Source organism: Colias philodice, chromosome 17 (assembly GCF_061535455.1).
Source record: "Colias philodice isolate Cphi_HAF_F1 chromosome 17, ilColPhil1 Martin Lab GWU primary, whole genome shotgun sequence".
Classification (NCBI taxonomy): Eukaryota; Metazoa; Arthropoda; class Insecta; order Lepidoptera; family Pieridae; genus Colias; species Colias philodice.
Window position 1 is genome coordinate 1,212,097 of NC_143102.1, and position 24,768 is coordinate 1,236,864.

Consider the following 24,768-nt stretch of genomic DNA (forward strand, 5'->3'; position numbering starts at 1 on the left):
ATTGGACTTTAGTGAAGTGATATAAATTTTAATATTAGTCAAACCTTTTAGATTTGCTTTAGCGGAAAAATTCTGTGTCAGGGTTCTATCTATTCAAAGAAATAAAATGCAATTTAAGCGTGTGCAATCGTTCTATCCTGAAAACGTTAAAAAGCAGACAACTTTACCCTGTTTATGCTACTTAATATTATTTAAATGCGAAATGTTTGTTTGTTTGTTACTCCTCCACGCAAAAACTGCTCAACCGATTTTCATGAAATTTGTCTCACACATAGAGGTTAATTCAGATGAACACATAGGATAGTTATTATCACGAAAATCGAGACCGGAAATTATGCGGGATTTCCTTTAGGGTCCCCGCGCACTAGGCAGCCTGGCTGCGCAGCCAGGCTGCGGCAGCCAGAATATATGCGCAGCCAGTTATAACAGCCAATCAACGACTAGTCTAGATCCGTCCGTCGAACAATATGGACGTGGAAGAACTTATTGCGTACCTATCTCGTAAAAAACGCAAAATAAAGAAAAGATACTGGATTCATCCTCTTTTTCTAGAAAGACACTCAAAAGGCTTATCCCAAACCTATTTCAAAGATATTCGCGCATTCCATTTCCACGGCTTTCAATTTCCCGAATAAATTTCTCTGTATCGAAAGTCATCTTATCAAAGTTCGGAACGCAAAATACGTCTGGCTGCTACAACTAGTGCGCGGAGACTGACCGCAGCCACATACATTCGCCTACACACGTTCTGGCTGCGCGCAGCCAGCTGGCTGCCGTGCATATAGGCGCGTTCCATTGGCTGCCGCAGCCGAGATTTCGTGGCTGCCTAGTGCGTGGGCTCCCATACAACGTCATATGTTTGACTGGCTGCCGCAGCCTGGCTGCCGCAGCCTGGCTGCCTAGTGCGCGGGGGGCCTTAACTGCGCGGACGAAGCTGCTGCCGAAAAGCTAGTAACCAAATAAGGAAAATTTAAAGTATTTAAGTGACGAATTCCTATTTTTTCTCATATAGGGACTTCTAGAGAACTCTAAAGTCTCCCTTTACGAGCATAGTGATGGTTTACGACCTTCATTTAAAAATTCAAACATACACCTTCTCGGAAGGTATCTTCTCTAAAGGTAAGGTTTTTAAATCCAAACACATTTATTTATTCAACTAGACTTCTTTGAAGAGCCTTTGTACAGAGTACAGAGCAGTTATTTAACGTAAAGGATCTACTTAGGCATAATAAAATTTATTATAATGTAATTAATATTCATACCAAAATTAATGGGAATACATTGAGCCAATTTTGCGTGAAAGAAGTAAAACTTAAACCGTATAATTTTTTTCTTTTCTGTAAAAACTAAATTATAATTTGACACGTCTTCATTCGTCTTAATCTTCATTGAGATTTGCCTCTATGATTATCTATACTAATATTATAAAGCTGAAGAGTTTGTTTGTTTGTTTGTTTGTTTGTTTGAACGCACTAATCTCGGGAACTACTGGTCCGATTTGAAAAATTCTTTCGGTGTTAGATAGCCCATTTATCGAGGAAGGTTATAGGCTATATTTCATCACGCTACGGGCAACAGGAGTGGAGCCACGGGGGTGAAACCGCGCGGAGCAGCTAGTTAATTATAGAAACCTATTTTTATTGCGGTGCATTTACATCATACGAACATAGAGCCAGAGCTAGAGCAACAGCATTCTATCGAGATCTTTTAGTTTTAACGAAAACTCGTATTCAGTGTTGTTCAGTATTAGAACATTGCATAGAATGTTTTCGAACGCACTAAAACAACGAAAGAATGCTCTACGCCTGTCTATACTAAAGAATTTGACATAGTAGAGTTAGAATGAGCATTCGCTCGTTTGATGTAAATACACCCTAATACGGAATACGCACTATTATACGGAAATATTAATACGATAATATTTGACTGACCGGTTGGCTTGCTTGGTAGTGGCTTCCAAGTCAGAGGTCTTGGGTTCGATTCCCACCCGGGGCAAATATTTGTGTGATGAACATAGATGTTTGCTCTATGTCTGGGTGTTAATTATCTATATTAGTATTTTAAAAATTATAAATGTATGTTTATCAGCCATCTGGTTTCCATAACACAAGCGAAAGCTTAGTATGGGATCAGATCGTGCTGTGTGTGAAAATTGTCCTGAAATATTTATTTATTACAACAAAATAATAGAAAAAGCTTTATCAATTTGCATAAACGAAATGTATTATACATATTATATCGATAAGCCGATTTAATAAGTTGGTGTAATTAATTAAATTTGCTATTTAAACTTGCAATTATTACATTAATTAGGTTATTTTCAGTAGGTATTATAATTACGATATTGAACCGTTAATCCAATTATTTACTGGAATGTATTTAAATTAAAAATAATAAATTTTCATTACACCTACGTATGTTGATTTAATATATTGTAACCGTATATATTTTATACTTCCCCTTGTCTAAAATCTTCATTTATTCATTTTAATTAGGGTATTTTTCAAATAGTATCTGTACAAAATAATATGAAAATATACACCTACTGATAGAGAAGCGAAAAGTGTACCTACACATGTTTTTATAATAAAAAATCCTATAATCTAATAAATACTAATTAATACTCTGTCATTATTGTAATGTTTCTCGTGTCAATAAATAATAAATAAGACATAAACTCACATTTAACGATATTATTTTAACCATTACGAAAATTACTTACGCACATCAAATAACTATCCATGTGCGAAACGATCGGCAATTATGAAAATAGATCCAATATTTCTACATACCTTTCCCATCAAAAAATATCATAAAAGACCAATAAAATTACCTTGTAAATCCGCTAGGAAAATCTCGGATACGACAAACAGAACCATACCGCTAGATTACTTCCAAGAGATAATCTTTGTAAACATTATCCCAATTCGCAAACAATAACAGACTTTATTTAATCGGCCACAAAGTACAATGAGCAACGTACCTTATACCGCCAACGTTCAGGATAATCCTATTTTCACCATCCATTGCAATCCAATAGTCAGAACATATTAATTTAACGATAGATCACAGTACGAGAACATTACGCGATGGGGCTTGGGACGCGACGCGACCGCCTCTCAAGGCAGTTGGAGTGGTACTGATGCTGGGCAAGGGTGTATGGGGGATCTCCCCCACCTGTGGAAAACGCACTGCACCACTTGCGCCTTTCAAAACAGTTTCACGTTGGAATGCTAAGATTCGATTTCATGTTTCTATTAGTTGGAACTGCTAAATAGTAGAGACGTGCTCTAGCTAATAGATCTTTGTTTTTCTATCTTTAAGAAAAACTTAAAATAGCTATATTCAATAGCAATAGGAAAGCCTAGTCATGTGTACTATCTGGACTGTCTACTTATGTCCATTTTAAATTTACTCACAATAAGTTCATGTAGCCCTACGAACTGTCACATTTAAGCTCCATAATACGAATTTATCTAGCAGACCTTATCTATATACCAAATATATAATTTTTTTGAAAAACAAATGAAAGATGTGATAATATCCTGACTCTAATAGACATGGACACTGGCGCAGATTATTCCCAACTAGGTAGAACGATTAAAAAAGAGAAGAAGAAAAAAGTCATATATAAGCTTGCTAGCTTTCCGCCCACGGCGTCACCCGCGTTTTCAAAGAAAAAGCCGCATAGTTCCCGTTCCCGTGGGATTTCCGGGATAAAACCTATCATATGTGGTCATATTAATCCAAGTTACCCTCTATATGTGTGCTTAATTTCATTGTAATCGGTTCAGTAAAGTAAAGAGTAACAAACACACTCATACACATCCTCACAAACTTTCGCATTTATAATATTATAGTAGGATGTTATACTTAATATTATATTATAAACATATTCACGAAATTGAAAAATGTAAACCTAAATGTTAGATAGAGAATTTCTTCTTAACAAGATAGCTTCTTTGCGAATTCAGAACATACTTACTTTCAATTATTCTGAGTGCTTACTCAAAAACTCTACATAGATATCTCTTTCATTTCTTTTAACTACGAAACAATATTGATTGCATGTTTAAAGATATGAAAGACTCGTATGTATGTATATATACACGTTATGTTTGTATTGTTTTGTGTGTATCCTGTGAAAAGAAATTGCGAGCATTTTTAAGGTCGTATTTATTGAAGAACCGCAGTTTTTAAACATATTTGGAAGCACATAACTATACTAGATTTTTATTATTAGTGTTTTTAATCAACGTTCTCGAGGAAGATTTTCAATTGAAAACGTATGTATATTTTTTAACATCAAGTAGAAGTCAGAACCGAAAATAGAAGAAAATTTTAATAAGAATATATGCATTCTTTTAAACTTTATGTGATGTGCTTACATATATTTTATCGTTAAAGTTTTATTGAGTTGCAAGTGGCTCTACAATATTGACTTCTGAATTGTAGAGCATCTTCTAGTTTGAACTTTGTAAGTATTCATCTTTAAATGTCTGGTTTAGAGCTACAAATCTATACTAATATTATAAAGGTGAAGAGTTTGTTTGTTTGAACGCGCTAATCTCGGAAACTACTGGTCCGATTTGAAAAATTCATTCGGTGTTAGATAGCCCATTTATCGAGGAAGGGATAGATAGAATGGGATATTTACTATCCAATAGTTATTATGAATAGGCTGACTTACACGTGGTCACGTGAACGTGGCTCGGTCGAGGCGTATGTGCTAGCTTTTTTCGGTCAGGGCACTACGTAGACTCAGCTACTTCACTCAACAATTGCCAATTAATAAATTAAATTATTTGTAAATTAATTGCTGCCCGCTCTGTGTAAGCCCGCCTATAGATACGTTACGTTGTTGAGCTGTAACGCGCGGTTTCACCACGTAATGTGTTATTACATCTACATCACTGCCAAGTATCATCAAAATCCGTTCAATCGTTTTCGTGTGAAAAAGTAACAAATACTTACCTTACAAATTTTCACATTTATAATAATAGTAAGCATAACCTTAGATAAGATAACATTAATAAATCTAAATAACACATTTTGTTGGTTTGCGATCTGCACCTGAAATTAATCTAACGCCCATAGGCCCAACAAGATCGTGATCTGTTATGTGTATTCAATTTTAAATAAATAAATAAAAACCTTAAATTGATTTTATTATTCTACAATAGCTTATCGAAAAATAACTATTGTTCATTTTTGTGTTCAATAAATCTTGTTTATTTAGGAACTGATTCGAGCAAATATTGAACCCAGGAAATCTTGCCTCAATACTTCTAGCAAAACCGCAGTATAGTATAATATAATATTTATAATGATATTATATTCACTATGATTATAATATAATCATAGTGAATATAATATCATTATTAATACTCTTGATTCCAACTACTAAAATTTAATTAAAAATAAATATGTTATACAGTCTTCATCGCGGCGAAATAATGTGGCAAAAACATTTTCTGGCTTCTCATGGCAAAACATTTTCATATCCGTTAAAGCAGTTTTCAGCTACAGCCTTTACAAATATAGGAAAAATATAATTTTCCACTAACAATATTAGTCTAAATAGTAGTAATAGTAGATAGATCTCACTCCATTATACACCGCCAATAACTTCTACAGAATTATACCTAATAGCAGGAAAATTAAAAGTCAATTTTGTTATTTTATCTGCCAGCGCTATCTATGGAACGGCGCTACAAGCTATAATTAATATCAATTTACCTGGCCCTGCGAATTCGCTGGCTAATTATGTAATAAATGACCTTTAATAACTATTAAGAATTAAGGAGAATTTACAGTAAGAGAAAATGGCAGTATTTTCGGTTTTATTTATCTTTCTAAAGTATTTCGAATAATGAAAAACTTTTGAAAAAGAAAATGTATTATATAATATTATTTTTACACATAAAAATGAAGTCCCATGTCCCCTAGTGGGGTTAGGGACAGATGCATTATACATCTGTTTCACTGATCGATGTTCTTTAAGGACAAGTAGGTGATCAGCCTTCTGTGTCCTGCCAGACCGAGACATTCTTTTTTCTTCGTCTCCACCGGGAATCGAACCCAGGACCCCTCGGTGCTACGCTCACGCGTCAACCAATGGTCAATTATTTTTGCACATAATATCAATAAAAAAATATAAGCGCCATAGAAATAAATAAAAAGGGCCACAACAATAAACAGGAGAAAACTTCATTTTTTAAAGTAGGTACTTAAATTACGGCTACTGAAAAATCACTTGAAAATATTCATGACTGAACTAAAAATTATTAACATGAAATCATTCCCTAGCTTTTTTGCCTTCAATATTACTAGCCAAACGCCCGGATTACACCGTATAATATCGAAGTCCTTTTTATTTTTATACATATTGTGTATTGTGTAATGTTTTTTTAATCAAACAAAACTAATGAACCGAATTGGATGAATCAAAGACAATGCATCTATTTTAATACGAAATATTATATGTTCGTACAAAATAACTGAAATATTCAAATTATTACAACATTACCATAAACCACAACCGAAATAATTGTGTTGCTTCGAATAAAAATTCACAGAAATAAAATAAATCGGATCAAGTATGTATATTTGAGTCAGCGCATCGAATTGCTTTATTTAAAAACATTCCTATAAACATCCGTTTTATTTAATTGCAAGAATGTGTTTTACATTATATGTATAAGTTACATATTATGTAAAATTTAATTGTAATATTGACATGATTTTAAAAGAGCAACTATGGAGTTTTTGCCGGTTCTTCTCCATAGATACTGCTTTCCGAATCGGTGGTAAATGTTAATAATATGTAATGACGATTCGAAAGTGTTTCTAAAAAAAGTCTAATTGAATAAATAATAATATTTAAAATATGCAATCTTTTAACAATGCAATATTCTCTTTTATAACTACTAAATAATACATATAAATCATGGAAAGGCGTTCGTTTCAAAGTAATAATACCTTCTTTTTTATTTTTTATGTCTTGTTTCAAAGGGGATTATGTACATTAAGCCTGTATACATACAGAATAGGTTTTAGTTAAGAAAATTAACTTAAATAATTATTTTTAACACAACATTTACCATTATTATTGCTTAAAGCTATATCTAGATAAAATTACAAATACACGAATAATACACAATATATTATCTAATATTAAAATTATCAGCTAGTAAATCCACTATACCTAACCTTACTCAAATAAGCAATTAGCCTAAATATCGATTGAGTAACTAATACTAGTAGTTCACTTTATACAGCCCTAGGGCGACTAGGCATTAGGTCATTGCAAAGCCTAAGGGATCCGAATTTACGAGACCGATGTTCCGAGAATTGAAATTAATGGGGTCTTTTATGTGTAAATAATTACGACCTTGGGTTTTGGAGTTATTTTTGTAGTTATTTTGTTTTTGTGTGACAAACATTCAGAATTAAATTAATACTACTTTCCTACCATAAATGGGTAATAGAATACACTATATAGATAACGTCTTAAATGTTACAATATATGTATGATAAATGCATATTCATTCTGTATAAGTACTTACTATCAAAAGTAACAGATAAGAATGAAAATAATGCCCAACATATTATAGAGTTAACTATTTTCTATTGAAATCTATAAGGTACTAATATTATAAAGCTGAAGAGTGTTTGTTTGCTTGAACGCGCTAATCTCAGGAACTGCTGGTCCGATTTGAAAAATTATTTCGGTGTTAGATAGCCCATTCATCGAGGAAGGGCCCGAAGGCTCACATCATCACGCTACGACCAACAGGACCTGAGCCACGCGGGTGAAACCGCAGAGCGCAGCTAGTAATCAATACATTACGAAAGGTGTTCTATTATTTTCAATCTTTTTGTATTATTGATTATATAAATAAGATGTATTGTTGTCAATAAAATTTAAAAACATCACTATCATATGTTCTTCAAGTAGAAGACCTCAACACCAGGGCGCTAAGGCGCGAAACCTGGAAACTTTTGGTGTCGGAGGCCAAGATCCTCTTTTGGGTCGATGCGCCGTTGAATTAAAGTAAGTAAGTAAGTAAACATCACTATCGGAAGTGTAAGTTTACATAAAGGTATACAAAACAACAACAACCATTAATTAATTTGTTGCACAAAAACGGTTAAACACTTGTGACAGAAGCATGTGCGTACATTAATTTAATTAACTGCCTTCAACTCAACAAAAATTAATAAGCTTAAATATTTCTTGCGGAAGAGGCTTAAAACTGTTTACAGCGACATGACTTGTACAAACATTTGTGTTTAATTTATTACTTGAGCGAGATTATAACAATTGTATAGGAAAATATTATTATTGAAACATTTTTTATTTACACTTACAGCAAGTTTTTTGTTGATAGAGTCACGAATAGCTTACACATATTTTGAGTTAAAAATGTATGAATTATTACTACTATTTACAGCACACTTGCTGTATGACATTATAAAATACTAGCGATCCGCCCCGGCTTCACCCGTGGTACCTACATGTTTACGTTTTTTTCATAAGAACCATCCTCGTACTTCAAGGAATAGATTCCGCAGCGCACGCGATGACAGAATTTTTATTAAGTAATTTTTGACACCTTGGGTTACATTATTGCATTTTTGGTAAGGATCTCTATTTTTTTTAAAAATGCCTATGTTGCTCAGTGAAGATGCAGCTTTCTAATGGTGAAAGAATTTTTGAAATCGGTCCAGTAGTTTATGCGTGAAAACCATACATACATACATCATTACAAACCTTTCCTCTTTATAATATTAGTATAGAAAAATAAATGCAACTACATAATAAATATTAGTTCTAATTTCACAAAATAATTATGTATTCGTTACTTTAACTGACAGATACAATCAACATAACATAAATATGAGTTGTAAAACTGGTTATTGTGATCTTGTATTTTTTTAATATCAATACGAGTCTTGCAATAAAGTCGATCGTAGAAATGTGAAAATCATTCTCTTCCCTTATGCTCCTAACCTTATCTTTCTGCAATGATATGAAAGCTACAGCATATTATGCGTAAATGGGAAACAAATATTTATAAACACCAATATAAACACATTCACAATAATTATATTATCTTATCTCTACAGGAAATTAGAATAAATAAGAATAAGAATTATTACATATAAGTACTTTGATTTAAAAATGCAATAATGAATAAACATACAATGGATAATAATATGGATTTTACTTTATTCAACAAATAAATCAAAGATAAGCGTTTGGAATTTTCTAGACTTTCTATCAATACTATAAATAAAATCTATATATTTTGTATAAGATGCAAAATTTCTTTACAATATTACTTAGGGTTCCGTATCCAAAAACTAAAATGAACTAAGTCAGCCCTTTTATGTACATAGGTAATAGGTACATAAAAAGAGACTAAATTTTATTTTTATTTCCCAGGAAGGGACTGGCGACCACTACTAGTAATCAATATTTTATGTAATATTTTTATATACGTCTTCATCTTACCGTCCTTGCATCATCAAAATAATAAAAGCAATTTTATATGGATAAATGCATTCATTTTATGAAGAATAAGAACGTAGTATCAAATATCCGGATATTTCAAATACACCTAAAATCGTATTAAACTCCAATACACATTAATTCTAAGAACACTTACCTCAAAACCTTTTTAAATAAACTAAACAAGTGTCTACATATAGATTTCTTCAAACTATATACTTTAAAATAGACTAAATAAAATAGATGACTCAATATACACCTGGAATACCTTGAAATATTATCAATACGGTTGCAAAAATATCTTATCGTGTTTCGAAACTCTGAAATCTTCATCTCTATCGAGATACGTATTTCGAAGTCTATTTTACCGTACAATGTAGCGCTGTGTTTATATTGAATCTATCTTTTATATTGGATTTTTATTTTTAAAATAACTGACTTGGAACGCGTGAAAATCTAGTGCAAGTTGGATCAGTTATCTTTAGAGGAATAAATATATTCAATCTTCAAGAATACAACTATTTTATTATGAGAACTATATTTGATATCTATATATAACTAGCGGTTCGCCCCGGCTTCGCCCGTGTTTACGTTTTTTTTCATAAAAACTATCCTATCTCTCAAGTTGGATCGAACTGCACATGGTATGCGAATTTTATTATAATCGGTTAATTGGTTTAGGAGTCCATTGAGGACAAACATTGTGACACGAGATTTATATATATGTATATTAAGATATAAAAATTAAACCCGTTTTCTTTGGTCAGGGCATCACGCGTGAACGGGTGGACCGATTTGGATAATTCTTTTTTTATTTTATTCCTTGAAGTACGAGGATGGTTCTTATGTAAAATGTAAATATGTACCACGGGCGAAGCTGCCGTAAAATTCTTGTAAAGATAAACTGTATAAAAGTTTTACTCATCGTGTGTTTAGAAATTTCCTTTAAAAATCCATGTTAATAATTCAATTAAAATAAGAAACGGTTTTACCAATTTTGATGTGATTTTTACTGGCGAAAACTGATGCTATAGCAAAGACGATGACGAACGACGTAACCAACTTTTTCGATATAGCGATAAAATAAATCTCTCTGAACACATCCCAATACCTTATCACAAACAAACAGATAAACCACACATTACTCAGTCAATATTAGCTCAAGTTAACGAAATGATGTTCCGCCATTTGTTTTTGTGTGTGTCCGTGCTAACCCTCGCTCTGGGGACCCCTCAGAACTTTCTAACGAAGTATTTCAAAGTTGGAATTGAATATGATCGTATGTATTTAATTTGTTTTATTGTTGTTTAATAAAGTTTACGTTTTTATGTATATATTTGTGTGTTTGTCTGGTTGTGGCAATGTAAGAACAAAGCTAATGAACCGATTTCAGTGCTATAACGTGGAAAATAGTTCAGTTAAAGTTAATTGTTTAACTTACGCATGGTATCATGGTATAGTGTTAAAATCTATATTATTGCCAAAGACAATAATTAATAATGTTTGAATTTACAGCATCTGCTTTCCTCAAACAGACCAAGTAAAAAACGATCAATACTTTCGAATATTTATTAAAATAAAACGGTTTTTAAATCGGCTTATCTGTGTAGCATTCAATGGGAAAGATATCACAGATACAAAGATATACATAGACACACATGTTTAACTAATTTCCCCAATAATAGTGCATAGACATAATATGTAAAATATGCTAGCTTTCCGTCCGCGACTTCGCCCGATTTGTGTAAAACCTAATAATATACTAGAACCTTCCTCTTGAATCACTCTATCTATTAAAAAAAACGCATCAAAATCCGTTGCATGGTTTTAAATATTTAAGCATACATAGGGGCCTATATAGAGACTTACTGAAAAAGCTTTGTTTTATACTATGTTAATAATATACTATAACAGTATCATATTATAGCAACTCTATGATTATAGCTGTTTATTTTTATTGATAGTGTACAAAGAAAAACTATTGCTCAAAACAAAATTCAAATAAAATTTAGTTAAATTTTAATAAAATTAAATTGCCTGCTCTTCACATAAAAAAAATGCAACAAACATAAACAGTTCCTGCTGCATACATAAGTAGCAAGTAAATTCAGTATAATCTCGTTTTTCTTTACTTTCAGGGTCTCTGCCGATGAGCGGGGGTTCAGATAGACTACGTCACAGGAATAATTATGACCCTTTCTTTGTAACCATTACGGCATCGGCGAAGGTAAATAGTTATTTATACAATTCAAATGGAGTCTTTAAATTTTACTTTTACACCTTTTTTGTTCAAATGTAGAGATATTCAGATCATTATTTTTTATTTAGGTATAATTTTCTGGCATTATAACAAAATATGTAATGTTATGTAGGTGAATATAATTGAACACATTTAAAATAAATAAAATAATATCAGTAATAATTTATTAATAAATTTTATAACAAACTTCATTATAAATTGCGGATGATTCCATCCGCAATTTATAATGAAGTTTTAAGTTCCTATCGAATCTATCAAAACAAGAAAATAGTTTAAAAAATTCCGAAAACAATTTTCAGAATATAAACACTAGACCACTCGTACCCTAAATAATAAAATATAAAAAATTATGAATAAAAAACACTAATCTCATTTTGCATGCTTAGCATATTTTTTTCCTTTTCATAGTAATGTAGGTAATAAAAAGGTACCCAACCCTTTTCAAACCCTTTCAGGATTAGATTAGTAATTTAATTTCGTTTTCATTAAAAAGATAAATCACGCAAATTCTACAAATACGTGACATAAGTTACTAGATAAAATTAATTTGCGTCTTCTGCCCCGGCTTTGCTCGGGTTATTACTACGCGAAAAGTAAATAGGTACGCAAAAAGTAAAGCAATTTTTCACTATTGTAATAATTTTCGAATATAGTTTAAGTAATATGTTTTATTATAAATAAATAAAAAAGACTTATAAATAATTATTTTTCCAGTATTTTTCTGCTTTTTGTTAGATCATACATTATATAATGAAAAAAAAAACGATTTTACTTTTGGATTCTTTTAATATCTAATATAAGTATATTTCCCATTTTTTAGCCCATAAATGATATATAGAACGTTACAACAATTAAATTCTTCAAAAACTTGTAACGAAAAGATTGTATATAAATAATACCTACCCATTTCCACATAGCACATTCGTTTATTGTGCAAGAGAAATACCACAGAGCACAGACTAAATACTTACTCATAAATCCGGAGGCTGTAGCTAAAATAAAAGGGCACAGAGTAACCGCAACCGAACAGAGGCCACAAATAGCAGATCGAATGGTCGCGGCCGAAATAAAGCGGTTTTAGAGACTGTGCTAGTTTAAGAGCAAGTGAAGAACTATGAATTTAAGATTCGAATTAAAAATACATTATTGAGTATCTAATATACTTAGTATCTTATAATTATCAAGCATAACTCAACTTGATAGTTAAACTTTCATGGCATTTGTTATTTAGACATTTTATTATCAACAGTAAACCCTCAGTAAAACAAACGTAATTTCCAATATTTTTTATTATATTTGTTAAGATAATATCGTCGTACTGATTCGCTTTTAATTTGATTATTACCGTTTATAGATTTATATATTTATTAATAATGTCCATACCTACGTTAATAATGTACAGAGAATATACAAAATATACATAACATACAAAAGAAAAGCAACAATACATCAGCTCTTTGACTACACGGGAAATGTACCCCAGAATGGCGGTGGTAATTGGTACTTTTCCCAAAATCGGACGGCGCCCGTGTTTCATTAGTGCGAAAACAACCTCCTCTCATCGTTAATGACCACTCACATTGATGCTTTTATCATTTTTCCCGCTCTATTATCAATGCGATGCGAGGAACCTTCTAGAACGAATATTATAACATAATATTATCTATACTTAATATTATAAAGCTGAAGAGTTTTTGTGTTTGTTTAAACGTGCTAATCTCAGGAACTACTGGTCTGATTTGAAAAATTATTTCGATGTTAGATAGCCTATTTATCCAGGAAGGCTATAGGTACGCTATATTATATCATTACGCTAAAACCAACAGGAGCAGAGCCACGCGGGTGAAACCGCGAAGCGCAGCTAGTGTATGATATTATGTGTGTAACCCTTTTTCGAAAATTACGCGGACCGAGGAGTATGAAATTTCGCACACTTATAGATTAAATTATAGATAGGTACAAAATTTCAAATGAGGTTGAATCTCGACCTTTCGACGCGGACGAATACACGGGCACCAACTAGTTCTTTTTACATGTGTAGGTTCAAATTAAAATTCAGTCATAAATTAAAGACGGATTGATTCTACTCTTATAAATTTATTACTTATTATCTATATTGGGTTCGATATTTAGGTTCCAAAATCAGCTTATATTAAATTCATAGACAAAGAAGACTATTTCCAGAAATACATGCCCTAGATACATTGAATTAGAGCTTATAATATAATGTCTAAACTTTATAATACCACCATGGACTAATAGAATATTAGTCTATGATACTACTTATGTTTTGAATACATTATAAAAAAAATGTTGTATATAATGATGTAGTTTGAATGAATGAATGAATTAATGAAAGCTTTATTGTACACACCAAAATAATGAAATAACATTAAGTAAAATATACATCAAATTGCACAATAGGCGACCTTATGGCTACAGAGCCATCTCTTCCAGGTAACCCAACCAAGGAAAACAGTAACAAAGAAAGAATACAAGTAGGTGGTGCATACCAAAGCAATATATATATATAATAATAATATAGTAATACTAAGAAAGTAGGAATATAAATAATACATAATTTACAACAATAAAGAAAATAATATATAATATATAATAAAATAAATAAATACAGATAAGAGAAAGTTCTCAAAGAAAGAGTAGTTTCTAGAAAAGTGGAACTGTAGAGTTTAGAGTATGAATAAAATACATAGTTCTACTATCGAAAATACATAGTTCACTGGTCGATTTCATTTAGATTAAATTTATATGTAGTATTAGTATTAGAACAGATCAGACATTGAAGAAACCTTCAGAAACGTTTAATTCGTTAATCAATTGCGATCAACTAAATAAAAAGAAACAAAAACAAAGATACAAGTAAGATGGATCCAAAGACTTTGCCGCAGGCTCCTAATAGTTTACTTAATTAATTCTACAAAAAGAAAACCTTCCTTCTGAAGTAAAATCTTTGTACAGGATGTCCCACAGCCAACGTAGGTATTCAGGAAAAAAATTATTTAAAGAAATTGACGTCGTTTTATTGTTTAAGTATTTTTTTACTTATTCAGTGTATGCAAAACCATAAATTCCATTGAACTTAGTACACCGACGGAGAGACACTCTGTATAAGATCAAAATAACAAGAAACTCCAATAAAACCAAGTCCTTCAAGTCCACACAACAAATTACCAAATTTTTAAAATATAAATCAAATAAAACCACTGCTTACAACTTTCCTACGGTTTAAAACTTTTGCGAAAGCAAATTTCTGCCAAATTCAGACTCAGGCCGGAGTCTGGTTGCACCTTGAATTAAAAATTCTCTTGCGATATTAAAAGTTAGCGTCCTTCTATAAATCGTATTCAGCATAAATAAAAAAAGATAACTTTGTTGAAGTAAAACATATTTATAAAATGATGTTATAAGAAGTACTCCAATATAATTTAGCAAAGACAATGTATCACAAAAACGAAAAAAATTCCAATAAATAATTGTAAATCGTTGAATTATTGTATTTGGATAGCATGTGATCAAATATAGACATAATCATAAAGCGCGTCACACACGGTGAACATACTATAATATTTTATCATAAGATACTGTTATATTTTATATTACAGTATCTTAACGCATCCGGTATCAGCGTTCAGACTACAGGAGTTCGTTCGTTCTACAGGAGTCTTAGTACGCAATGACAAAAAGAAAAATGATGGTCCGAACGCTGATACCGGATGCGTTAAGATACTGTTATATAAAATATAACAGTATCTTAAGATAAAATACTATAGTATCTTCACCGTGTGTGACGCGCTTAATATTATAAGTAAATCAACCACTGCAGTATTGATTTTTTGTATTTAAAAGCTTGTAAAAATAATTTAAAATACTCCATGCCCAACATATTCACATACATTAAGTAAATCGTTGAATAATTTATCTATACAACTACCTATATTAAATGCTAAATTCCCTCTTTTCAGAATGGCTACGTCATATCCTATATAGAAGTTACTGCCACAACCGCTCGAGATGGTGATGTGCAATTTGCAGTGATCCGAGGAAAGACGGGGGAAAAGAACCTGGTCTTCCACCTGGCGTCGAACAATTCTGACTTCCTGACTTACTCATACCTGGCGTATGGCATACGGGAGGAAGACTACAAAAAGGTGAATCAAGCTTCCATACCTTTTTAGGTTTGTTCTTGAAAATAATAGTCGTCATTAGTAATTATTGTAGTCATTCGTTTCATGATTCATTAATTGTACGTTTTATGGATTCATACGATTTTTTAAGTAATTATTAAATTTACTTTATTAAAATTAATAAATAAAAACACGTTTGTAGCAGATCTATTGATCTTGACTATCTGAATTCATGTAACATACATTATTTCGAATATAAGTAGCTTTTTTATTATAATACTAGCGGTCCGCCCCGGCTTCGCCCGTGGTACATAATATTTACGTTTTCTCTACATAAGAACCATCCTCGTACTTCAAGGAATATAATAAAAAAAGAATTATCGAAATCGGTTCAGCCGTTCTCGAGTTATGCGCTTACCAACACATTTTGCGATTCATTTTTATATATAAGAGAAGATGTATATATGTATAATAAATATTACGAAAATGCCGTAATAGCGTTTTTAGTTTGAGCGCCATCTATCGATCATTTTCAAAATATTTCGGTAATTGTGTTTTTAGTTTCAGCGCCATCTATCGAACATTTTCAAATTTCGGTAATTGTGTTTTTAGTTTCAGCACCATCTATCGAACATTTTCAAATTTCGGTAATTGTATTTTTAGTTTCAGCGCCATCTATTGATCATTTTCAAATTTCGGTAATTGTGTTTTTTAGTTTCAGCGCCATCTATCGATCATTTTCAAGTTTCGGTAATTGTGTTTTTAGTTTGAGCGCCATCTATTAGCTATTTATAGATCTATCACACATGAGCTCATTTCCAGCATAACATATTATAATAGTACATGCTGAATCTCATAGATGGCGTTGAAATAAAAATTTAATAATTCACTTATTATTTTCAGATGGCGAACATAGTCACTCTTCCGATGAAAAATAACAGTAAAAGGCTGGAAGGAAATTTATTCACGAGCTTAATGTTAATTTTAATAATTATAAAATCTATCTTCTTTTAATTATACCAATGTACCTTGTTTTGTAAATTATTTATTATTCTTAAGGTCAATTATTTTAAATGTAAGTAATATTTATTTATATAAATAAAAGCATTTCAATATTTCATCATTTATTTACCATATCCTAATAATATAATTAATATGCTACTAAGTATACAATAGTAATTTATCAATAAATAATTTATTATGTGTATTGTACAAGTTACTGTATACAAATATAAATATTTTGATACATATTGAGAAAGTCAATGAAAGAAAAATTAACAAGTTTTTATTTTAACATTTTCAATAAATCCTTCCTTCACTGACCTACAATAATAATTAATGTATCTCTTATACATGTGTGTGATTGTAACACATACAATAACTTAAACAACAGACAAATGCAATATCCTTCCAATAGCATCGATATATTTCCCCAATGGCCCAGCACTAGTCGCATTAGTGATGGGACACTTATCGACACTGATGCACGTGCCGTTCCCATCCCTAAATAGTCCAGGTGCACACACGCAGCCCGCGGTGCAGACTTTGGAGCATATTGGTTCTGGATCGTCACAGGTTGGTTCGCATGCAGCTTGGCAAATGTCGTATACTTCGTTCTGGTTGAAACATTGCTCTGGAATTTAATGAAGGAAAACGTAATATGTACCGAAACCTAGTAGGTAACTATCATTAATGTAACATAATATTATGTAACAAGTAAGTACAAAAAAATATTGAAATATAAAAAGCTACAGGAGGCTACCTGATTTTAGTTTTTATTTCATAATAATTAAATGAAAAAAATATGCCAGACATCGCCGCATTATATTGAATTGTTTTGGAATTGATACAAGCGTAGATTGAAGCAGTAATAATTAAAATATTCTTACCAACACTACAATTATCCAGTTTGACACACGCATTCTTAGCTTCATCTCTAACGAAGCCCGACTTACAGAAGCAGCCAACACTACACCCACAGTGTTCTGGCTCCGGGTTTGCGCAAGTGGCTTGACAACCACATGACAGGAACTCTTCGTTATCACCGCAGATTGTCTTGTTTCCTGTGAACACACAAAAAAATTACATAGGTACGTATAAGGTCGAAATGAGTAACATTTTTTGAAGTCGGTTAATAATATTATTAAAGTTGCAAGAGAAACCGATAAATATTATAAATTGTCTTTTTTTTTCATACCAAAACGAATTTTCCTAGGAACAATTTTTGAAGTGAAACTTCTTTATCGGGGTTGGAAAAAAATTTAGTGTAACATTTTTTCGTTACGCGTGACATGTTTCCGTTACGCGCCATCTTTTTCTTATCCCTACCATGCATGATTCGACGTATATTTCTGTAAAGTTGCATATATGTAGTAAATTATTTTTTGAAAAATAAGGTCATAAAGAAGTTTCACTTCTTACGTGTGTAGGTACACTAGTACACGCACACATTTTTTTTATTAGGTACTTTGTATTATGAAAACATTACTTGAAGAATCTGAAATCTTAATCTATATATATAAAACTCAAAGGTGACTGATATAGTGATCTATCAACGCACAGCCCAAACCACTTGGTTAGGGAGCCAGGTGCAAATTTGGTTAACTATTTCCTCTCAAGAGATAATTCGTCAGACGCATGAGAGTATAGTATTATAAAGCCTCGTGAACGTCAGCTGGCGCTCGGTTGGGGGGGTGAGCGGTTGTAGCCTCCCACGCACATAGGAAAAAAAATACATTCATTCATTCATTTCCTCTCAGCTAAAAATTTGTCAAATTGTAGCTAACCCAATATCTCAAGGAAAAAAAATAGTCAGCTGGTTACAACATGGTGTATTATACGTCAGCTGGTGTCTCGAACATGAAAGTTAAATTTAAAGAAAAATTTATTTTCCGTTATTTCCTCTCAAACAAAAATTTACCTGATGATAGCTTATATGTAACTGTGGATAAATATATATGTCAGCTGGCTGTATCTTGGTGGAAAAACCGTCAGCTGATACGGGAGGCTACAACCGCTCTTCCCCCCAACCGAGCTCCAGCTGACGTTCACGAGGCTTCATAATACTATACTTTGATGCATTTTACTAATTACCGCTTGAGAGGAACTTGGTCATAAAATCTGCTGCTGGCTCCCGGACGACTGGACGTATCGGGCTGAAATTTGGCATGCAGGTAGATGTCATAACTCATAACGTAGGCGTCCCCTAAGAAAGGATTTTAGAAAATTCATCCCCCAAGGGGATCAAATGGGGATGAAAGTTTGTACCAAAATTTATCTTTTCCACGCAGGCGAAGCTGCGGGCAACAGCTAGTACTATATAAACTTCGAGCGAACAGCAACCAAGCTGTACGTAATAGCCACTAGGTATTTATCTGTGACTTAACAATACTTACATACTGTTTTAAATCCTTTACAATTCTATATTACAATCTCATAAAAAATACTAACCATTCATACACGCATCAGCATTAACGCACGTTCCATTATCGTGTCTCAAAAAGCCAGCTTTGCAGAAACATCCCTCCACACAATCATCGAAGCATGACACGGGGCCCTTAGGGTCTGTGCAGTTGAAGGGACAGGCTGAACCGCAGAGGAGGTATTCTTCGTTTGTAGGACATTCATCTGTAATTAAAAGAAATATTATAAGATGCGGTATTTCTATCACTACATATATGTCAGTCTGTTCGTGATAAACTCAAAATCTACTGCTCCGATTTTAATTCCGTTTTCATATGGTTTTCACCTAATTTGTAAACTATTAACGCACGTACAATGCGGGCGTAGAGCCATAATTAAGTAGAGCTACAATTTACAAAATATAGATCCAACCCAATAAAAGTTGTTCTGCCAAGATGTCACTTATAAAAATAAAACGGCAGCTATGCTCAGACCTACCGAATATAGATTAAAATTTCATCAAAATCGGTAGGTAAAGCAATTTGAAAACACCTCTTATACGGACCGAGCGGAAGCAAGTCTAAAATATCTACGAAAATACCAAAATATAGAGAAGATTAATCAAAAACTTATTCATTTTTGAAGTAATACATCTATTTCAATAATTTATTTATGACTCTAGTATGTATCTGTATATGTATTGTGACTCTATGTGACTCTAGTCTGTAAGTACCCTTATCAAAATTAGGCACTAATAATGATTACAACGCTCATTTAATAGGGTGATAAATCCTGCAATCACATTATTTGCTTAGTAAATTGGTAATTCACATAGTACAAACTACAAAGACATCTGTATTATATAATGTTATAGGTTTCATTTCACCCTTGAATAATTATTATAGTATCGTCATAATTACCAAACCCCTTGATTAAACAGTTAACGAGTAGTTTATTAATATTTGCATTACTATTTACTATTCAATGTACTTGGTAAATATATTAAAAGCTATAGTAGTAAATTTTTGCAGTAAATTTTCATACGATAATTCAAATTATAATATTTTTACTTTTTAGAGATTATCCTCAAAAAGGATGAATGGGCTAAACAAGAATCTAAGGACGGATCTAAGAAAATTATAATGGTCAAGAACATAATCTTATATATAAAAATGAATCGCAAAATGTGTTGGTAAGCGCATAACTCGAGAACGGCTGAACCGATTTCGATAATTCTTTTTTTATTATATTCCTTGAAGTACGAGGATGGTTTTTAATTTTTATGTAGAGAATATGTAAATATGTACCACGGGCGAAGCCGGGGCGGACCGCTAGTATTATATTACAATCAAATATGTGTAGTGAGTCATAATAATAATCTGTATAATATTTAAAAGTCTACCTAAAATCAAATTAAAATGATGTTTCAAATTCACCTAATAAAGAAATATTGATTAGTAGTTACTCCCTATCAATCTTAAAATGCTATAAAAGCTATAAAATGCACATCATTAAAATTCAAGGGGGCCCTGATTTATTGTCAATTTCAATAATATAACATTTTCTTTTATCGATTACTGTATGCGAAAGTTTACTTGTTTGTTTGTTTGGTTTATTTCACGTTAGTTACAATGGTATGACCAAATGCCATAATTTTTCAATTATCCATATAGTATCCATAAGTAATACGGGATAAAAAAAACAATACAAGAAATCTATTTTATTCTTTGACCTATTTAAACCTTTCCAGAATATATTATACAGTCTCAAAGATTCTCCAAGGATTTATTAAAGGTATACTTTAACATTTAAATGGTATTCCGGTATTCATTTTGCAGGTACGAATTTAAAATGTATTTCGACTATTGTATGAATGGGATCTAGAATATTCTAAACGAAATGGAATACATGACGACTGTGTTGTTTTGTTTGATAAATTATGGAAACACTATTATGATCAGTAAGTTATCCTATTTATACTGAAATTATACAAAAGCGTCATATAGTTAAATTATAGACAATTTATGTGGTTAGGTTTGAAATAAAAAAGAGCGTGTTTGCCGAGTTCACGAGTGAAACTTCTTCGGCAAGATTAAAAGATGCCAAAATCGTCGCCTTACTCCATGACGTGACGGTATTGACATATTTCACTCATAACCTAAGAATATTACATTCAAGATGCTCTAACCCACATAATATCGTATTCTATACTTCTATATAATATAACACTCAAAGGTGACTGATATATAGTGATCTATCAACGCACAGCCCAAACTACTGGACGTATCGGGCTGAAATTTGGCATGCAGGTAGATGTTAGGACGTAGGCATCCGCTAAGAAAGGATTTCCCGAAATTCTTGCGGGAACGGGGAAAAATGGGGATGCACGTACAAAGCTGAAGATTTTGTTTATTTGAACGCGCTAATCTCAGGAACTACTGATTCGATTTGACCAATTCTTTCGGTGTTAGAATTAGCCCATTTATCGTGGAATGCTATAGGCTATAAATCATCACGTTAAGACCAACAGGAGCGGAGCAATGCGGGTGAAACCGCGGGGCGCAGCTAGTTAGGTATAAATAGAAATTAAAAGCATCATTTCACAGAACAAGAGTGTCCCTACAATGAGGTATACAAGTCGTGTGCATTCACGGAAGAATACACGTGCTGGCAAACACAGGACATGGCCAAGCGTGTGTTGGCTTTGCCAGAGAGATTGTCACATTGCAAGTCTGGGTGTTATTGCAAGTGAGGTGCTTTCTTACAGACGAACGGCAATTTGTGAACGGCAGAGGCTACTTCAGCCGGCGCCACATGTTACTAAGTTGAGACTAAAGTAAATTTAATAATGTCACAGAAAATGATAAATGAACCCCTATTCTACTTAACTAACATTTAAACTAACCGATAACCAAAATTTTATAAAAATCATCAAGACAAAATAATAATATTTTATTATAAATATTTTCAGGAAAGGCTATGTTCGTGCGTATCCCCATAGCTCCTGTATCATGGCGATGTACTGCAGGGATCGGGAGCTGCAAATAGTGATGAGCAAGCTGCCAGATATGATTATCGACTTTTAATAAGTATTATGTTATATTATGTAGTTGTAAATAAAGTTGTTACGCTATGAATCTTTCATTTTAGATGGAATATAAACATACAATGTTCTTTAATTTTTAGCTACATTGTCTGATTTTGCTGTAAATTTTTTCATTCTCATTAAATTTGCTCAATCTTCATTAATTTATATCAATTCATATTCTCCTTTCATTGTATTTGCATTTAAATTTTAAAATATTAAAAAGATTAAAACACATTAAAAATTAAAATCAAAGCATAATTAACTACATTACCCCACGTATGCCTTTTGCAAACTTCATACCTACACGGCTACATCCTAATCTGAAAGGTAGAGTCAAACACAAAACATTAAGTGAATTTTGTCGCATAAAATAAGAGACATATAACACACTCACCTTTTACAATATATATCCCACAAACACCATAAACAACAACCGCTAATAATATAATTGTTAAATAATTCATTATTACGATATAACGGCTTGTACAGAATAACTTCAACTGACCTCAGAGACACTGTTCTTGTTTATTTGTCCAATTTATTTGACAAAAACCATAGCATCCTTGACAACGGACCGTAGCAAGGGTATAGACGGAGAGATTTCTTTTAACAATAATAAACAGTTTATTCAAACAAAAATGCATATTTGAATGCACTAGAGTCGATACTCAACTTTTTTCAGGAGGGGAGTTAAGATTACGACTATAGCATTTCATACAATTGTGTGAAATATGCATTTGTATGAAGTAGTGTTACATCTACTCTAGGTTTCATCTATTCTCTACTACACTAGACCGAGACACCACCTTCCATCAGGTAGGAATGTAGACAAACATTACTATATAAAAAACACACATATTTGATATTACATTATTATATTATAAAAAAATGTCTGGTAGTGCCAGGTATTATTAATTCTTCTCTGGTATTGAGATGCCTGAATAAAACCTCTATAAAAAATTTGGGCTCTTAGACTATGAAGGTACTGTCAAACTACACCAATTTTGTTTACAATTATCTTTTTATATCAAACTATTAGCAAATGTAATGAGGCCTAAGGTCTTTAGGTCAACGATCGGTACCCAGGTAATTGAATTATTAAGTTTATATGTTTAATGTAATCTACAGAACGATGTAATTTGCAAGCATCTAGCAAAATTTAGTTGTAGGTAGGCTATTAGCGAGCAGTGAGAAGTTTAGTTCTACAAAAGCTTTCTGCACTTCCTAAGCTTTCAGATATAAAGAATTAAGTCCCAGATGGGGATCTGGGGTACCAGTGGGGCACATTTTTCATCTGTTCCGCTGATCGATTTTCATTCAGCTGGTAGGTGATCAGTCTTTTGTACACCATGGAGACATTTTTCGAACTAGTTACTAGAACTACCAACTTGATCTAACTATATAAATAATCTTCTCACAAATCTCAATTCGTGATCTAAACTTTGACCTCGAAGAAATAATATTTTGACACTAATCAAGAAGAAATTATATAATATGAACTTATCTCGTCCTAACTAAATTTAAACGATTTTTCTAGGGCTGAAAAATTATACTTGTGCAATGGCTGTTACAGTAAATTATTCCACCATATTCATATTAAATTTCAGCGAAATCGGTTTCTAGTAAATTTTGCAAGAAAAAGTAAAACACCATTATATCAGCATACATTTATATTTTAATGCCTTTATAGGTTGATGATCTTCATAATTCTAGACTGAACACTGTATAGATAACAAGTTAAGGTCGTTTTCTGATTTCCGTTAAATTTCCTGTTTAAAAACTAAATTAACGATTCCGGATGAAAAACTAGGCGATTGTTAGACTAATTTTAAGTCAAGACCGTGGAGTAGACTTGAAGTAACATTATTAAAAAATATAATATTTATTATGATAGATCTGATGATATATAATATCTAGATCTCAGTTATATTGATAATAATTTATTTACAGGCTAGGTCTCAGTCATATTAGTAATTTAATTCCATGCACGTTGTAACAATTTTTGTCCCATAAATGATAAAAGGTAAGTTACCTTCAAATAAAGTTATAAGAAAATGACAATATTCGATGATGGAAGCACATGATACAAAAGTAAACAGACCTTAAGTCAATGTATTTCGTATAAAGTAGACGGGATCCTCGGAGGCAATGATTTATTTATAGCATTCTACGGGCGTTTGCATTATCATGATTGGATGGGCGAGCAAACATACCTTGTTGACCATTTATACTGTTAGGGCCAGTTCCACATTAATAAACTAAACAGACTGCATTGTAATGCAAAAATAAAAGCTATTTTGCCTTCGTGAATATATTTTCACGCTCTAATAAGTAAAACGAGAACGCCTATCAAAAT

At 32.2% G+C, this 24,768-nt stretch overlaps 4 protein-coding genes and 2 long non-coding RNA genes across 7 annotated transcripts in view; 3 read left to right on the top strand and 3 right to left on the bottom strand.

Moving 5' to 3' along the window:
- LOC149480807 (potassium voltage-gated channel protein Shaw-like) overlaps nucleotides 1-3,120 on the bottom strand; it is a 178,748-nt gene extending 175,628 nt beyond the window's left edge. For both annotated transcript variants that reach the window (XM_089705741.1, XM_089705740.1), the window contains exon 1: nucleotides 2,984-3,120. In XM_089705741.1, coding sequence (XP_089561867.1) covers nucleotides 2,984-3,027 — 44 coding nt within the window. In that variant the 5' untranslated portion in view covers nucleotides 3,028-3,120. The remainder of the gene's footprint in view (nucleotides 1-2,983) is intronic.
- Nucleotides 1-24,768, top strand: part of LOC149480808 (uncharacterized) — a 369,189-nt gene that overhangs the window by 87,850 nt on the left and 256,571 nt on the right. The gene's annotated exons all lie outside the window — the stretch shown is intronic.
- LOC149480812 (uncharacterized) overlaps nucleotides 1-24,768 on the bottom strand; it is a 121,048-nt gene that overhangs the window by 13,173 nt on the left and 83,107 nt on the right. The gene's annotated exons all lie outside the window — the stretch shown is intronic.
- On the top strand, nucleotides 10,678-17,035 carry LOC149480813 (uncharacterized). The gene is made up of 4 exons (XM_089705782.1): nucleotides 10,678-10,796; nucleotides 11,656-11,744; nucleotides 15,761-15,946; nucleotides 16,826-17,035. Exons 1-4 carry the CDS (start codon nucleotides 10,691-10,693, stop codon nucleotides 16,934-16,936), a joined length of 492 nt encoding a protein of 163 aa, XP_089561908.1. The 5' UTR covers nucleotides 10,678-10,690; the 3' UTR covers nucleotides 16,937-17,035.
- LOC149480814 (serine protease inhibitor swm-1-like) lies at nucleotides 17,127-22,907 on the bottom strand. Its single transcript, XM_089705775.1, has 4 exons — nucleotides 22,807-22,907; nucleotides 19,373-19,549; nucleotides 17,812-17,985; nucleotides 17,127-17,555 (listed from the first exon to the last, which is right to left on the bottom strand). Exons 1-4 carry the CDS (start codon nucleotides 22,874-22,876, stop codon nucleotides 17,305-17,307), a joined length of 672 nt encoding a protein of 223 aa, XP_089561901.1. The 5' UTR covers nucleotides 22,877-22,907; the 3' UTR covers nucleotides 17,127-17,304.
- Nucleotides 21,963-22,425, top strand: LOC149480815 (uncharacterized). The gene is made up of 2 exons (XR_016316967.1): nucleotides 21,963-22,072; nucleotides 22,296-22,425. It is a non-coding gene; the product is annotated as an uncharacterized LOC149480815 (long non-coding RNA).